Source organism: Dama dama, chromosome 4, assembly GCF_033118175.1.
Source record: "Dama dama isolate Ldn47 chromosome 4, ASM3311817v1, whole genome shotgun sequence".
Lineage (NCBI taxonomy): Eukaryota > Metazoa > Chordata > Mammalia > Artiodactyla > Cervidae > Dama > Dama dama.
This window is the reverse complement of record NC_083684.1, coordinates 72,068,661-72,087,167: the sequence shown is the minus strand read 5'-3', so window position 1 is coordinate 72,087,167 and position 18,507 is coordinate 72,068,661. Positions and strand designations below refer to the sequence as shown.

General features: G+C 43.3%; 1 protein-coding gene and 2 non-coding genes across 3 annotated transcripts; all 3 read right to left on the bottom strand.

Moving 5' to 3' along the window:
- Positions 1 to 923: 923 nt before the first annotated feature.
- Positions 924 to 18,116, bottom strand: LOC133054999 (zinc finger protein 850-like). The gene is made up of 3 exons (XM_061140451.1): positions 17,847 to 18,116; positions 13,920 to 14,046; positions 924 to 5,395 (listed from the first exon to the last, which is right to left on the bottom strand). The coding sequence occupies exons 1-3, from the start codon at positions 17,877 to 17,879 to the stop codon at positions 2,298 to 2,300; spliced, it is 3,258 nt and encodes a 1,085-aa protein (XP_060996434.1). The 5' UTR covers positions 17,880 to 18,116; the 3' UTR covers positions 924 to 2,297.
- On the bottom strand, positions 11,433 to 11,515 carry LOC133055321 (small Cajal body-specific RNA 18). The gene has a single exon (XR_009692612.1). It is a non-coding gene; the product is annotated as a small Cajal body-specific RNA 18 (non-coding RNA).
- LOC133055334 (small Cajal body-specific RNA 17) lies at positions 11,591 to 11,733 on the bottom strand. The gene has a single exon (XR_009692623.1). It is a non-coding gene; the product is annotated as a small Cajal body-specific RNA 17 (non-coding RNA).
- Positions 18,117 to 18,507: the final 391 nt, after the last annotated feature.

Here is an 18,507-nt window from a genome sequence, read left to right as displayed (position 1 = left end):
TCCCTCTCCTGAGATGCCACCTCCAATCAAACATGGCCAGTGGCTTGGAGAATGTAGGCCTTGGACAAAAAGGCCACACCAGGTTGCACTGGGGAACCTCCTGGCTCTAGTTTTCCTGAGAAGTCTCACCAGGGATGGAGAGACCCACAGTGGCCCCATCAACCAACTGGAGTGTCTGAAAAAGCACCCCAAGTGATGGTGAACTTCATGGAGGGAAAATACCTGATGCCATTGTCAATAATTATAAACAGAAAAAGATGACAAGAACCTTGAAGAGAGTGTTCAGAGCATAAGAAGTCTATATCAGGAGATGGTGAGACAGGGAAGCCTAGCGTGCTGCACTTCATGGGGTTTGAGTTGGACACGACTGAGTGACTGAACAACATAAAGACTGGATGCTAAGTTTAGTTTTCCACCAAACACCCAGAGGATCCAAGCAGAATTTATCAGTTCCTTCCCTGAGTACATCCCACTTTCACAACCTAAGAATTTTAAAAATTGGCAAAAGCTACAAAGCAGGGCTAGGTTTATTGTTTCACTGAATGCCTAGACTTAAGTGATGGGAACAGGGATGATACATATTTAAAAAGGCAAATGATATGATCAGCAATTATACAGAAGATATAGAGCTGGTAAACACCACATTAAAAATGCTCAAAATCATGAATCTCTAGGGAAATGTAGTAAAACCAATTGAAAGCTCACTGAGACAGCACTACTCACTTATTAAAAGGACTGATATTAATGACTAGTACAGATGTTGAGAAATTGGAACTCCTACAATGCAGATGGAAATGCAAAGGGGAACAGTCATTTTAAATGAGTTTCTTAGTTTCATCAGGTGTTAAAATTCATCTACCAAAGTGACTCAGACATTGCCCTGAGTTATCAATAAAAGGAACATACATCCACAGAAAGAAGTGACACAAATGTTTATAGCAGCTTTATTTTCAAGAATGAAAACCTAGAAGTAACCTGAATACTCAGAAAAAGATGAATGGATAAACAGTTGTACATCTAAATATAAGAATGCTACTCATTAAAAACTAAAGAGATGAGATACTTGTACACATCATGGATGAATCTGAAACAATTATGAAACAAAGGAAAACAAAAATAGCCGTTTATGACTCCAATCAGATAAATTCAAGAAAATGCACATGTTATCTATTCTAAGGGAAAGTACATCAATGGTTATTGGAGAGGTGGGAAGGGCAAGGAGAGGTAAACATGCCATTAACAGATATGGGCATTATCAGGACTCAAGGTTCATACCTAGGTGAAGACTTGCTTCAGCATCAGTCCTTCCAGCAAATATTCAAGGTTGATCTCCTTGCTGTGAAAAGGACTTTCAGGAGTCTTCTCTAGCACATTTTGAAATCATCAATTCTTTGGCATTCTGCCTTCTTTATGGTCCAGCTCTCACAACCAAAAGTGACCACTGGGGACACCACAGCCTTGGCTATACACATCTTTGTCGGCAGAGTAATGTCTCTGCTTTTCAGAACACTGTCTAGATTTGTCATTGGTTTCCTGCCAAGAAACAATGGTCTGACTTCATGGCTGCAGTTTGGTGAATGTAAATTATACTTTGATATAGCTTTAAAGATTGGCTCAAAATGGAAAAAACATGTATGTCCTACACTTTTTGGAAAATAGGTTCTGCAACTGTATGCTGAACCCACTAAAGCACTCCTCATGTCCTCTGGGGATCAATCTTCTGTCAGTGGTAGCAAAGATGGAGACAATGAAGTACATTTCTACCTGAGTCAGCAGGAATGCTGCCTAGATCACAAGAGTCACATCCCTTTTTCCTTTCTTGCCTCTGTAGTAAGGTTCTTGAAGTGAAATTCACTAGAATCAGCATATAAACTGATCCTGCACAGTCAATGGAGAGGTACATTCCATCAAGTTGCCTGCAATTTCCCCCACTCCCTATTAAACCAGAGTTTCTGTACCAATTGTGGTTTCCCCTGGACCCAATGGTCATACAAATAATGAGATTAGCTCAAAGATTTGTGGACATCAGGAAACATGGTTTTTTTTAGACTTGGAGAATACATACCTTTCAATAGTGCCTCAATACCCTATAATGTCTAATCTGAATAAGGAATAAAGATTCAGAAACACTTGAAATGAGATTCAATTCAGACCAATGGCCCCTCAATTTCCTCCAGTGTCCCTATACTCAACAAGGAAATTGCACATTCCCTGTACATTTATGCCTTCCTCTAGGGTAAACTCTCAAATTTTCAAAGTGATTTGCTTGTAAAAGATTTCCTATATTTAGTACATTCCTAAGGCCTTTCTCCAGTGTGAGATTTCTTATGACAGTGCAGTTTAGTGGTGTTAATAAAAGATTTCCCACATTCACTGCATTTAAAAGGCCTTTCTCCAAGGTGAACTCTCTGATGATAATAGAGGCTGTTGCCATGAGTGAAAGATTTCCCACATTCAGTGCACTTATAAGGCCTTTCTCCAGTGTGAGCTCTCTGGTGTATAATGAGATGATTTCTCTGGACAAAGGCTTTCCCACAATCACCACACACATAAGGCCTTTCTCCAGTGTGAGCACTCTGATGATAACGGAGGCCAGATTTGCTGCTAAAGGATCTCCCACATTCACTGCACTCATAAGGCTTTTCTCCAGTGTGACTTCTCAGATGTATATGGAGCTGGTAATTAGTGGTAAAAGATTTCCCACATTTGGTGCATTTGTAAGGCCTTTCTCCAGTATGAACTCTAAGATGACAACGAAGGACGTAACTAAGAGTATAAGATTTCCCACATTCATTGCACTCAAAAGGCTTTTCTCCAGTGTGGGCTCTCTGATGAACACGGAGGAGGTAATTAGTAATAAAAGATTTTCCACATTCAATGCATTTGTAAGGCTTTTCTCCAGTGTGAGTTTTCTTATGATAGTACAAGGCAGAGTTAAATTTAAAAGATTTTCCACATTCCCTGCATTCATAACGCCTTTCATCTTTGTGAATACTCTGGTGTTCAATAAGCCTACACTTACTATTATAAGATTTCCCACACTCACTACACACATAAGCACTTTTCCCTGTGTGAACTCTCTGGTGTTTAGTTAAGGTACTCCTAAAGATAAAGGATTTCCCACATTCACTACACTCAAAAGGCCTTTCCCCTGCATGTGATTTCTGATGACGCTTAAGGGCTGACCTAGACATGAAAGATTTTCCACATTCACTGCACTCATGAGGTCTTTCTCCAGAATGAACTCTCTGATGATTACGGAGAGAACTGACAGTAGTAAATGATTTCTTGCATTCATTGCAACTTACATAAGACCTGTCTCCAGAATGAATCCCCTGATGATAACGAAAGTTGAATTTAGAGGTAAAAGATTTCCCACACTCACTGCACCTATATGGCCATTCACTAGAATGAATTCTCTGATGGTAACGAAGAACAGCAGGAGTAATACAAGATTTCCCACATTCACTGCACTCACTAGGCCTTTGAGTGTGAGTGCCTTCATGATAATGGAGACTAGTGCTACTGGTAAAAGATTTTCCACACTCACCACACACATAAGGCCTTTCTCCAGTGTGAATTCTCTGATGACGACGGAGATGGGAACTAGTAATAAAAGATTTCTCACATTCATTGCACTTATAAGGCCTTGCTCCTGGGTGAGATCTCTGATGATATCTGAGTGAAGGCCTAGAGGTAAAAGATTTCTCACATTCACTGCACTCATAAGGTCTTTCTCCTGTGTGAGATCTATTATGACAAATGAATGAGGATCTAGACATAAAAGATTTCCCACATTCACTGCATTTGTAAGGCCTTTCTCCAGTGTGAGATCTCTGATGATATTGGAGAGCGCTGGTAGAAGTAAAAGATTTCCCACATTCATAGCATTTATAAGGCTTTTCTCCTGTGTGAGATCTCCAATGATATTGCAAAGCGTTGGTAGAGGTAAAACATTTCCCACATTCATAGCATTTATAAGGCTTTTCTCCTGTGTGAGATCTCTGATGATTACGGAGGTTGACGTTAGAGGTGAAGCATTTCCCACATTCACTGCATTTATAAGGCCTTTCTCCAGTGTGAGATCTCTGATGATATTGGAGAGTGCTAGTGGAGATGAAAGATTTCCCACATTCACTGCATTTATAAGGCCTTTCTCCAGTGTGAGATCTCTGATGATATTGGAGAGTGCTAGTGGAGATGAAAGATTTCCCACATTCACTGCATTTATAAGGCCTTTCTCCAGTGTGAGATCTCTGATGATATTGTAGAACACTAGAAGAGGTAAAAGATTTCCCACATTCACTGCACTTATAAGGCCTTTCCCCAGTGTGAGATCTCTGATGATATTGGAGAGCGTTGGCAGAGGTAAAAGATTTCTCACATTCATAGCACTTATAAGGCTTTTCTCCAGTGTGAGATCTCTGATGAGATCGGAGGATGCAGTTAGTGGTAAAGGATTTCCCACATTCACTGCACTGATAAGGCCTTTCTCCTGTGTGAGATCTCTGATGATAAATGAGGGCAGATCTACATGTAAAAGATTTCACACAGTCACTACACTTATAAGGACGTTCTCCAGGAAATACTCTCTTATATCCAATGAACATAGAGCTGTGGTAAAAAGACTCTGCACACTCACTGCACACAGAACTGTTCTCTCCATTGTCCAATCTCTGGGGAGAAACGAGGACTGATTTGTGGCTTAAGGATTTCCAACATTTGCTGCACTTCTCCAATCCTGAACGAGTATAAATTTTTTGATGCTGACTGACAGTTGAGTTTTGCCTAAAAGATGTGCCACTTTTGATTAACAAATGAAGACCTTCCCCAGGATGAACTCTCTGGTGCATAATAAATGTTGATTTGTACCTGAATGTTTTCCCGCATTCCCTGCACACAAAACATGGTCTTTCAGTGTAGACATGCCAGTCCTGAACAAGTGTGTGTTCAGGGCTGAAGGCTTTCTCACAATCTCCTGAGGTATAATGACTTCTACTTGGTGAAGGTGATCTGCACTGGGTGGCTGTATTCAGCTTCTCGACAGTATAAGTGGCCTGCAGATGTCCCATGCTGGCCAGGATTTTCCCAGAAGTAAGAGGCTTCCCTGACACATGGAATCTGGGGCTCTTAAAAGATAAAGCCTCATGTACACAGCTTCTCAAAGGCATATAAAATTTTTTTGCACACGCCCCACACCTCAACAGTTTTTGGCTGTATTGTGTTTCCTGCTGCTCCACCAACTGGAAAACATATCTCAAGACTGTACTACACTTCTCACAGGGATGGGTCTTCTGAGAAAATGGAGCTGCTGTGGGAGATCCAGTCCATGAGACTCCTACAGGAACAGTTTTTTCACAGGGTGTCTCCTCACCTTCTGCTCCACAGCAGCAACCTGAATGCAAAGAAACACTAGTCAAGTGCACATTGACTTCCTAGGGAGGGAGCTAGTTCACCATAAATGTATAGCCATTTCATATAAGAACGACCTTCAAAGAAATGGGATACTTTTTAAGACTAGGGAGTTGGAAATCAGTTTAAGCAGCAGCTGTGCATTACTGGATCTGAAAGTGGTGGAGACCTCAACAAGAAAAGGATGCAAAAATAAGAGTTGTCACTGACACAAGGAAGAGAAGCAAGGTCTAGTGCTTATTTCTCTGTCCACAGCTTCCTGTAGGACCTTTTCTACTACTGATGTGAAGCTCAGTAGAAGGGTGTGATCACAGCCACAAAAACACAATCACAAATTATTTGCTTTTCAAGGTCAATTTAAGCATATATGCATACCTCACAGCATGATGCATGATGGGCAAAGTTCAGAGAGTAATAGAGAAAGCGAGGTAAGAGAAATAGGTAAGATGTTGAGTCCAGAGAGGTGGAGATGATCCCTGTGCTGGAAGTCATAGCAGAAATGACAAAGTAACAGAAATGACAGGTCGGCAAAAAGTCAACAGTGGAGGAGTAAAGGTAGAAATGGGGTGTGGTCACTGGCAATAGTACCAAAGTTTTCATTGAACAAAGACAGTTTCCTGGTATATATATGTATATATATATATATATATTTTTCCCCCCCCTGGTATATTTTTAACAATGCCCTGATGTCACAGTCTCCCCAGCTATAATTCAGCAGGACCAGGCCCACTGAGCTCACTGTGCCATGGCCAGAGTCATGTCCATCCCATTATGCACAAAGGATTCCTTTCCCTAAGAAAGTCATAACTGCAATTACTGGGTACATGGAGCACTGAAGGCAAAAAAAGAAAAAGAGAAAGGCCAGTACTGTTCCAGAGCAACTCAGCATTACAGCAGACCCAGGAAAAAGCACAAGTTGAGTGACATCAATAAAATAGTAGAATAGGAGATACCCTTTCACCACTAATGAAAAATAAACAGCTCTCCATGAAGGACATTAATCAGCCTTGGAAGACACAAGAGTCCAGTCAAGAACTGACTCTCATATTCATGTATGGATGTGAGAGTTGAGCCATAAAGAAGGCTGAGTGCCAAAGAACTGATGCTTTTGATTTGTGTTGGAGAACACTCTTGAGAATACCTTGGACTGCAAGAAGATTTAACCAGTCAATCCTAAAGGAAATCAACCCTGAATACTCATTGGAAGGACTGACGCTAAAGCTGAAGTTCTAATACTTTGGCCACCTGATGCGAAGAGCCAACTCACTGGAAAAGACCCTGATGATGGGAAAAATTGAAGGCAAATGGAGAAAGGGGCAGCAGAAGATAAGATGGTTAGATAGCATCACTGGCTCAATGGACATGAATTTGAGCCAACTCCGGGGACAGTGAAAGACAGAGGAGTCTGCAGTGCTGCAGTCCAGGAGGTTGTAAAGAGTAGTATACAACCTAAGCGTTGAACACCACCACCACCACCACCACAGTGGAACATAATTTAAAAAGCACACAGAAAAGATCACTAGAAAGTGTCTTTAAAAAGACATCTGGAAATGACTAGGAAATGAGGGCTGGGCTGCCACTGGGCTATTTCTCTCAGCCATAAGACAGGGGCCACTGCAGTCCCAGTGGCCTCTGCTGCAGAAGACATAGCTGCCTGCTCTACAGAGGACACTGGAACTTTTGCCACTGAGTTATCTGACACTCATGGTCAGAGTGGATGCCCTGCTGAGTATGAAGCTACCAGTCAACACCCTCAGTAGGAGCTGTTGTGGTGATCCAGAAGCAGGGCTGCCACAACCCCCAAACCTGTGCCGGCATTCCAGACCCTGACTCCACCACTACACCATGTACTCCTGTGTCTCAGGCACTAGAAACAACTTTGCTATAGACATGCCAGTTTGACAGAATCACAGCCACTGTCTGCATGTGCAGCCAGGCAGATTCCATGGCTGATCCCTGCACAGCCACATATCTCAAACCAAAGCCAAGGTTGCTGAGGCTATCCAATGACCCAGACCCCATAACCACTGTCACTCCAAAAGTGCCTGTATACAACACCCCAGGTCTGTGGATCCTCAACAGATACATACACCTCAGACACCAGTGTTACTACAACCAATCAGGTGAGCAACAGTCGACAGGGCACCAAGAAGGATCCCCTTGGTGACAAAGTCCTCTGGGAGAAAAAGAGATCAGGAGTTCCCTAGCAGCCTTCTCCACCACTTTGGACACCCTCAGCCTTGCTAATTGAGGAGTCTTGATTATCTTTACTGAAACTGACTTCAGGTGAAGGAGCAGCACAGAGAACAACATAGCTGGGCTTTCCACAGAGCCAGAATAGCCACAGCCCAAACGTGAACCCACCACAGATTGAGGTCTTCCCACACCAAAAACTGTAATGTGAAGCCTGGAAGAAATGACTACACCATCAAATCAGCATAAAGAAATACAAGGCTACAGGAAACACACAAAAAATCAAAGAAAACATGAAACCAATACAGAAATACCATAATTTATCAGAAACCACACCCAAGGAAATGGAGACCTACAAAGGGTCAAAGAGTTCAAAATAATTGTTTCACCACAGTTCAGTGAAGCAACAACAAAGCACAGACAATTCAACAAAGTAAGGTAAATAATACATAAACAAAACAAGTTGTTTAACAAAGAGACAAAAATGAAAAAGAACAAAACAGACTGCCAAAGGTGCCCTAAGGGACAGTCTCTGGCTGCCACACCCAAGAGCTGCAGGGGACAGGTACACCATCTTCCATCTTCCACAGTTGTCTACAGGTCTTCCCTGGTGGCTCGGCCAGTAAAGATTCTGCCTCCAATGCGAGAGACCTGGGTTCAGTCCCTGGGTTGGGAAGATCCCATGGAGAAGGAAATGGCAACCCACTCCAGTATTCTTGCTTGGAGAATTCCACGGACAGAGGAGCTTGGTGGGCTACAGTTCATGGGGTCGCAAAGAGTCGGACATGACTAAGTGACTAACGATACCAGCACTCACTGAACTCATGAAGGTTGGCTGAGAGGAATAGGACTGAAGAATCACCCCACACTTTCTTTTCTTTTTTTTTTTCACCCCACACTTTCAACCAGTGATACCAGAGGTTCTGGTATGCCCACTCTCCAAAAAGGCACTCAGATGTGAAGAATCAACAGATAAATCGATAAATGAATATGTGGGAAATGCCTATCACATCACTGATGGGATTCTTAATATTGTCAGGCGAGTGTATGCTCCTCAGTTCTGTCTCATCACAACAAAGATTTGGAACGATGGACATTAAAGCCCTCGGCTCGTCACAGCTCTTGGGTCTTGGACAAACCATGCTATAGCTCTTAGACAAATCAGTGTTATAGCTCTATTTTATTTAGAAGATAGCAGGAGGATCCATCCTCAAAGTGTGAGGGCATGCCAACCCAAAGACGCGAAGAGAAGAGAGTGGAGGAGCACGACAGTGTGCGGGAGAGAGAGAGAAAGAGAGTGAGTGAGCATGGGGGAGGGAGGGAAAGAGAGAGAGAGAAAGTGCTTTGGTTCCTCCTTTTATGTTTTTTCCTCCCCCTGGGCCTGCCCTATGTAAATTGGGCTTAGCCAGAAGTGCTGTTTGTTGTACCTGAGGTCTTCACTCTGGTCCTCAGACCTTTCTTTGACCTTCCTTTGTTCTATTTTCACGGGCTTGTCCCTTCCTTGTCTTTTAGCCACCGCCATTTGGGACGCCTTTTCCCTCTTCTAACTACCTAACATTATGATACAACAGGGAGCTAAGAAGACATATCAAAATAAGAAATGGAACAAGACCATTACATATATTTATAATCAAACACTTTCATGCAGACACAGAACAACTATATCCTCTTAATACCAGTACAGTGTCAACTAATATGTGGGAAAGGCTGTTTCTACATTGACTGTCTTTATTGCACTGATCTTTTAGCAGAATTATTCTACTTGGTCTCCAAAAGAAAACTTTCTACTGGGCTGAAATAGCACAAACAACTTACACTTTTACAGTCTGCTCTTACCTATTACCAGAACAGTTTATGTATTCTTACACCTTTGGACTTCTTCTTTTTTTTTTTTTTTTACATCCCTACATATTTAATGCTTTCAAAATAAGGTAAAAACATTTTATATAATAGAATATATTTGTTACAAGTTAAATTCCAGAAACATACTCAAGATTGACAATTCCTACTGTTATTTTTTTAAGTACCTTTGGACTTCTATGGGTATTAAAAACTTGAATAACGAAAGTTAGGAGAACCAAGATAGTATATATATATGAAGTATACGCCTTCAGTTCAGTTCAGTTCAGTCACTCAGTCGTGTTTGACTCTGTGACCCCACAGATTGTAGCATGTCAGGCTTCCCTGTCCATCATGAACTCTTGGAGCCTGTTCAAATTCATGTCCATTGAGTCGGTGATGCCATCCAACTATCCCATCCTCTGTCATCCCCTTCTCCTCCTGCCTTCAATCTTTTCCAGAATCAGGGTCTTTTCCAGTGAGTCAGTTCTTTGCACCAGATGGCCAAAGTATTGGAGCTTCAGCTTCAGTATCAGTCCTTCCAACGAATATTCAGGACTGATTTACCTTAGGATTAACTGGTTTGATCCCCTTGCAGTCCAAGGGACTCTCAAGAGTCTTCTCCAACATCACAGTTTAAAAGCATCCATTCTTCACTGCTCAGCTTTCCTTATGGTTCAACTCTCACATCCACACGACTCTTGAAAAACCATAGTTTGACTAGACGCACCTTTGTTGGCAAAGTAAGGTCTCTGCTTTTTAATATGCTGTTTAGGTTGGTCATAGCTTTTCTTCCAAGGAGCAAGCATCTTTGAATTTCATGGCTTCAGTCACCATCTGCAGTGATTTTGGAGCCCCCCAAAATAAAGTCTGTCACTGTTTCTACTGTTTCCCCATCTGTCTGCCATGAAGTGATGGACCTGATGCTATGATCTTTGTTTTCTGAATGCTGAGTTTTAAGCCAGCCTTTTCACTCTCCTCTTTCACTTTCATAAAGAGGCTCCTCAGTTCCTCTTTGCTTTCTGCCATAACAGTGGTATCATCTGAATATCTGAAGTTATTGATATATTTCTCCTGGCAATCTTGATTCCAGCTTGTGTTTCATCCATCCCGGCATTTTGCATGATGTAATCTGCATAGAAGTTAAATAAGTGGAGTGACAGTATGCAGCCTTGATGTGCTCCTTTTCCAACTTGGAACCAGTCCGTTGTTCCATGTCTGGTTTTAACTGTTGCTTCTTGACCTGCATACAGATTTATCAGGAGGCAGGTAAGGTTGTCTGGGTTCCCATGTCTTGAAGAATTTTCCAGTTTGTTGTGCTCTACACAGTTAAAGGCTTTGACATAGTCAATGAAGCAAAAGTAGATGTTTTCTGGAATTCTCTAGCTTTTTCTATGATCCAACCAATGTTGGCAATTTGATCTATGGTTCCTCTGCCTTTTCTAAATCCAGCTTCAACATCTGGAAGTTCATGTACTCCTGAAGCCTTGCTTGGAAAATTTTGAGCATTACTTTGCTAGCATGTGAGATGAGTGCAATTTTGCAGTAGTTTGAACATTCTTTGGCATTGCCTTTCTTTGGGATTGGGATTAAAAACTGACCTTTTCCAGTCCTGTGGCCATTGCTGAGTTTTCCAGATTTGCTGCCATATTGAAGGTAGCACTTTCACAGCATCATCTTTTAGGATTTGAAATAGCTCAACTGGAATTCCATCACCTCCATTAGCTTTGTTCATAGTGATGCTTCCTAAGGCCCATTTGACTTCACATTCCAAGATGTCTGGCTCTAGGTGAGTGATCACACCATCGTGGTTATCTGGGTCATGAAGATCTTTCTTGTATAGTTCTTCCATGTATTCCTGCCACTTTTTCTTAATATCTTCTGCTTCTGTTAGGTCCATATCATTTTCGTCCTTCATTGAGCCCATCTTTGGATGAAATGTTCCCTTGGTATCTCTAATTTTCTTTTCTTTTCTTTTTTTTAATTTCCGGTCTCAGTCTGATCTCAGAACACGCTCCATCACCTAGTTCCCAGAACTCAGATTGCGCAGTGGTCACGTCATCATTGACCAGGGCTCGCAGAGCGGCAGGGGCCACCCTAACCTCACCCAAACCTTAGCCCAACTGCCTCCCCCTAACCTCCCAGTCCCTGGGTCCCTGGCCCCATTTTGCCTGACACGTTTTCATAATCCTCTCAGGCTACGGGTCAGCGGCGCCACCAGCCATGGGGCCCGATCATATAAGGAAAATACTGCGGCCTCAGCCGGGGGCTGCATCGTAGACCCGGGGGCGCCCTGTCCCCTACGCCACTCACTACACCCACACCTGCCAACCTCCCTGACCTGCTTCGCACGCCCGGACCTCCCGGGCGAGTCCAGCCGCCCCTCTAATTTTCTTGAAGAGATCTCTAGTCTTTCCCATTCTATTGTTTTCCTCTGTTTCTTTGCAATGTATATCCCTTAGGCATCTATTTTTAACTAAGTGAAAACTAGATGGAAATACCAGAGACCCAGTCAATTTGCAGGAAAGATATTTAAGTTTTTGTCAAAAAATTATGACTATGGGCTTAAGCTTTTATTGTCTTTTTGTGCTGTCTTTGTGTTTTGAATGTTCAAACATATAACTCATGTATTAGAAGAAGAGTATAAATAACTGTTGAAAAAGGATAGTATCAATAACCTGAAGATTTTAACAATCTTTTTTGGGGGAGTATAATTGTTTCACAATGTTGTATTAATTTTTTCTGTACAACAAAGTGAATCAGCCATATGTATACATATATCCCCTCTCTGTTGAGCCTCTCTATTTCTTACCTTGTTTAACTAAAAATCAGTCAGTTGGAATTCCATTTAGATTCTAGGTCCTTGGTACATTCTTATGTTATGGCTATTGAAAATCACTCCAAAGCAGCTACACTGGAATACATGTAAGAAATGCTTTGACTAGTCTGAGAAAACTGTACAATAAAAATGGAAATTTCATGTACTTGCAAAAATTCTGAGTTGGTAAAATTACCTTCATCTGTTGGGCATTATGTTTACCTTAGTAAAACAATGATGACACTCACTGAAAACAAACAAATAAGAGCTTCCCTGGTGGTCCAGTCTTTAAGAGTCCACCTGTCAAAGATCCCTGGTCCAGGAAGATTCTACATGGCCCGCAGCAACTGAGCCCCTGCACCACAACTACTGAGCCCATGCTCCTAGAGTCTGTGATCCACAAGAAAAGAAACCACTGCAATGAGAAACCTACACACCACAAGGAAGAGTAGTCCCCACTCACTGCAACAAAGACCCACACAGCCAAAACTAACCAAATAAAAATGTGTTTTTAAAAAGAAAGCAAACAAACAAATGGACCCAAACAGAAATTCTGCTGCTGAAGAATACAATGAAATAAAGCACAATGAAGACAGTATCAACAGCCAAATTTTATTAAGCAAAAGTAAAAATCTAGGAACTTGAAAACAGGTGTTTCAATTATCCAATGAGGAGGAAAAAAAGAGAAAGATGAAGTGAAGAAAGCATACATGGATTATGAAACATAAAGCAAAACATTATTTGCATTTTCAGAGAAGACAGAGAGAAAGGGGTAGCAAGCAGATTTAAAGGAACAATGATTGAACACTTTCTAACTAGAGAGAAAAGAGTAGATATCCAGATACATGAGGCTCACAGGTTCAATCAAAAACTTCACTGAAGCATATTATAATAAAATGGTCAAAAAGCAACTACAGCAAATTCCCTGGAGGTCCAGTGGTTAGGACTGGGCACTTTTACTGCTGGGGCCTAAGTTCAAACCCTGGTCAGGGAACTATGATCCCAAAGCCTTGAGGTGTGTCTGGGAGCGGTGGGGCGGGGGTGGGGTGGGGGCGATTATATACTAGTCATAAAAAGAATGAAATAATGCTATTTGCAGCAACATGGATGAACCTAGAGGTTATCATACTAAGTGAAGTAAGTCAGAGAAAAACAAATGTATGTGCTATCACTTATATGTGGAATCTAAAAAAAATAGTACGAATGAACTTTATTTACAAAATAGACACAGACTCAGATAAAAAAACCCATGGTTGCCAAAGGAGAAGTGAGGGAGGGATAAATTGGGAATATGGGATGAACAGATGCACACTACCATGTATACAATAAACAATGATTTACTGTATAGCACAGGGAACCATATTTAATAACTTATAGTAAACTATTTAATGGAAAAGAACTGAAAACACATGGATGTATACATATATATGTATAACCAAATCACTTGCCCTATGAGAGTCCAGTACAGCAAGGATTGGGGTTGGAGAGAAAAGAGAGCAGTACCCACACCCCAGCCTTCTACCTACCACAACAACTATACAGAAAACTGGGGAAACTAGCAGTGCCTATACCACGTGAGGACAGAGCACCTCCTTCAGAAAGGTAGGGTGAGGCAGGATACAGAGCCCAGCCCAGGTCACTGGGGAGGCTGTCTTACCCAGTGAGGATATAAGTGTGTAGTTCTCCAGCATCACATCCAGATACAGGCATCTCTGAGTCTCATCAAGGAGCCTCCATTCCCTCTGGGAGAAGCACACAGCAACATCTGGAAAGGTCACACCACCCTGTCATGAAGGGGACAGATGAAAGCTTGAACATTATCCCTCTGAGAACCTACAATCCATCTCTGCACACATCCATTCCAGACATTCTCCACCAGAGCTCCCAACCTGAGAGAAGATGCCAGGCCCTGGTGCAACAGATGCCGCTGTCTCCTCACAGCCATTAACCAATGTGTTCAGCCCTCAGCAGTCACTGGGTGGAGGGGGTGGTAGTGCACACAGATGCCATCTAAACTCTGGACTTGGCGTGCAATGTCCTTTCCTTCCAGCCGAGCAATTCCCCTGGAGACTCTCAAATTGTGGGAAACCAGACACAGACAAAGATAAACTCATGTTTCACCTGTAACCTCAACACCAGGGCCTGGCAGTGGGGGCAGTGGGGCAGGGGGGCAGGGGGGCAGTTCACACTTTCTCTCTATGTGCACTTCATTCTGTAGGTGGCACTTCTCTCACAATTTCAGACCTCACAGTTGCACTTCCACAGCACTGCCATCTCCCTGCACCACACCATAGAATTCTTCCTGAACATATGTGTACATCTGGCGCTTGGCATTCAGAAAATGCTTGAGAAATTAAAGGAAGATTCACTACAACCTCACTGCCCTGATAACTCTAATGCCAAACTAAGCCACAAATACTGCTTAGAAAATCTCGCCACCTGCCACCAGTCCTTCCTTCCATATTTGCAACCCTAAAACCATACGTGAATTTCACATTGCCACAACTCTCTTCAACTTCTTTACTGCCAGCTTTGCCCTCAACCACCACAACACTTGTCTCTCCACTCAAGCTTTGTAAAAAACCCAGCCCTAAAAAATCTCCCCACAAGACATCACTTCAGTTCAGTTCAGTTGCTCAGTCGTTTCCAGCTCTTTGCAACCTCATGGACTACAGCATGCCAGGCTTTCCTATCCATCACCAACTCCCAGAGTGGACTCAAACTCATGTCCTTTGAGTTGGTGATGCCATCCAACCATCTCATCCTCTGTCATCCCCTTCCCCCACCTTCAATCTTTTCCAGCATCAGGGTCTTTTCCAGTCAATCAGTTCTTCGTATCAGGTGGCCAAAGTACTGGAGTTTCAGTATCAGCCCTTCCAATGAATAGTCAGGACTGATTTCTTTCAGGATTGACTGGTTTGATTTCTTTGCAGTCCAAGGGACTCTCAAGAGTCTTCTCCAACACCACAGTTCAAAAGCGTCAGTTCTTCACTGCTCAGCTTTCTTTATAGTCCAACTCTCACATTCATACATGACTACTGGAAAAACCATAGCCTTGACTAGATCGACCTATGTTGGCAAAGTAATGTCTCTGCTTTTTAATATGCTGTCTATGTTTGTCATAGCTTTTCTTCCAAGGAGCAAGCGTCTTTTCATTTCATGGCTGTAGTCACCATCTGCAGTGATTTTGGAGTCCAAGAAAATAAAGTCTGTCACTGTTTCCATTGTTTCCCCATCTATTTGGCATGAGGTGATGGGACTTGATGCCATGATCTTAGTTTTCTGAATGTTCAGTTTCAAGCCAGACATAGTGACTCACAAATGACATCTGCCCCAGACCTTATCCACCAGCAAGACTAAAACATCCCAGATCCCATCAAAATTCATCACAAAATCCTGAAGAAGCCATATAGTACTAAATAAGCAGCAGCCCCAGCCTCACTGCCTTCTTGTCTCAATTACTCCTGGTCTCCTCAGCCATTTTTCCTCCACTCATCCCACACAAGCCTTCTCCACCTGCCAGGCTGACCTCTTTTACACGGCTCCCACTGCCACTTCTCTACCTCACTTGGGTTTGCAATGCCCACAAACATATCCAGGCCCTGAGCAAAAGAACTGCTCCTCAGGACACACCTGTCTTTCTGACCTACTAATATCACGCCTACTATAACCTGCATTCCCCTCCTAAATGTGATCCACAGCTCCACACTGCTCCACACAACAGTCATCACTTTTGGAAGTTTCCATTCCTGAACACCTTCCCAGTTTTTCAGACCTGCCTAGTCAACTGTCCACCCGTTGCCTACACTCAGTCTTCTCTGAAACATCTCAGACTCTTAACAGAGCGAAAACAAACATAATATTTCCAAGGAAAATTAATCTGCTGCTAAGGTCCCCATCCAGTTGATGGGCCTTCCATCCCTTCATCAACTAAGGCCAAAACCCTGAGGGTCATCCCTCGCTACTTCCTTTCTATCACCAACAGATCCACAATTTGGCTTGGCCCATCTCCAAAAATGGATCCAGAATTCCTGAGACATCGAGGGCAGTCCCTCTGGTCCATGAATTCTCAACTAGGCAATCGCAATTAATCATTCCATGCCTCCTGCTGCCCCTCCCGCTGTTTACTTCTATAGTCTGTTCTCTGCAACCAGTTGGAGCTTCTTTTGATTTCGGAAAGCCTACCTCCTACCTGCGATTCAAACCTCTCATTACTTGTGTAACAAACTGCCAACTTCTCAGGCAGCAACACTGCAAGCCTGACTCTGGCCCCGCCGCATCTGGCTTCTAAAGGAAAACAGAGTAGTTGTACTGCGGTTCCGGTTAGTCTGACCTACAAGCCTCTGCATTTTGGGGTCCCTCCATCTGTCATGCTCTCCCACTCTCCACCATGCGGTCAGAAACGGCCTGACGATCGCCTCACCATCCTGAATCCCGGGGCCCGAGCTGTGGGCAAGTGAGCATGGGCCCCAGACTTAATTGTCTGGTGCAGCATGGGCTTCCCAAGGTGGCGATAGTGGTAAAGAATGCTGCTGCTCAGGGCTGGTGCACTGGGATGACCTGAGGAAGGGGATGGGGAGGGAGGTGGGAGGGGGCTTTCAGGATGTACACCCATGGCTGATTCATGTGAATGTATGGTAAAAACCACTACAATATTGTAAAGTAATTAGCCTCCAATTAAAATAAATAAATAAATTTTAAAAAATGTGTTATAATTCAGAAAGCCTTTTCTATGCCTGAAGCTTGGAACTGAAAAAAAAAATGTATTAAATGTAGCCTCTTGCCTTCCTTCCTTAGAACAGCAGCATGGAGTAAGAGGCAGACTGCTTGAGGTTAAATTCTAGGGTACTGTACACCAGCCATAAGTCTGTACATTGTGCTTAATACCTCTGTGCTAAAGTTTCCTCCTCTATAAAAGTTACCACCTACTTCACATGATTACTATTAAGATTAAATAACATATATTGAGGGTTTAAAATAGTTCTTGGTAAGCACTGTGTGTTTACTGTTATTTTTGTGACCGTTATTACTACCATTGCTATTTACATATTCTAGTCCCTCTGCTCAGGATGTATTTTCTTTCTTCCTTCACTTGGCAAAATACTTCTCATTTTTCAAAACCTGACTCAAAAAACTGTCCTGAACTTTTAAAACAATGTCCTTTTTCAGTGCTTTCATAACAATCTTTCTATCTATAATTATTAACAAAATTATACTGAAATTATCTATTTGAATGCCATACGCCTGTACACACTTGCCTCCTTCCTCCCCACTAAGTTCCTGGAGAACAAGTGTCCCTTCTCCATTTGTTCCCTAGAACTGATGCACAATTTATGTATCAGGGATCCACCCGCCCCAGAAAAAGAATCCGCCTGCCAATGCAAGAGACACAGGCGACGCGGGCTCGATCCCTGGTTCGGGTCCCAGGAGTAGGGCACTCCAGTATTCCTGCTTGGAGAATCCCATGGACAGAAGACATGGAGGGCTACGGTCCATATGGTCGCAAAGAGTCGGACAGGACTGAAGCGACTTAGCACGCAAGCCCGGGGCAAGGGCGGTGAGGGCCGGGAGGACTAGCGTTTACCTGAGGTGGGTCCCGCAGCGCCGCCGCAGCCATCGGACTCTGCCTTGAGAGGGACGGGAGTGTCGGTCCTTATCCCGGGTCTGGCGCTGTGCAGCGAGGACAGAGCCTCCTCTCGGACCCTGCCGTCCCCAACCAGCGAGCCAACAGGAGAGACGCCAAGAAAGGGGGGTAACCAGGCTGGCTAGGCGGGTGTCCCCTTCTCCCCTCACCATTCCGTGAGGACAACCGTGCCTGACGGAGCACAACGGTTTCCCGGGAGCGTACCCTGCTCCAACGGATCCTCTAAGCAAATAGAGCGCTAGGCGAGACCGGAAATCCCTCGGAAATCCCTCCCCTGGCGCATGCTCACTGGGGGAAAGTCGTCATCCTCATCCCTCATTGGTTCAACACTGGTGTCGCTCTGCCTAGGCTCTTCCTGGTAGTGAGGTTCTGGGTCCTCTGGAGACCCCAGGAAAGGGTGTTTTGCCATCCTTAATTTCCAGAGCATTTCCTGTAAGCTACCGGGAAGAATGCGGGGAAATGGTTCTCCTCCCCAGAGGGAGGAGCTTTACTCCTTAAAGACGTGAAGAGACATAATTTAGACTCCTCCCAAGCTCATCCAGCTCTCAGAGGACAAGTCTATTATTTTAGACTTTTCCAAATTCTGTTACTGTGGGAAGGC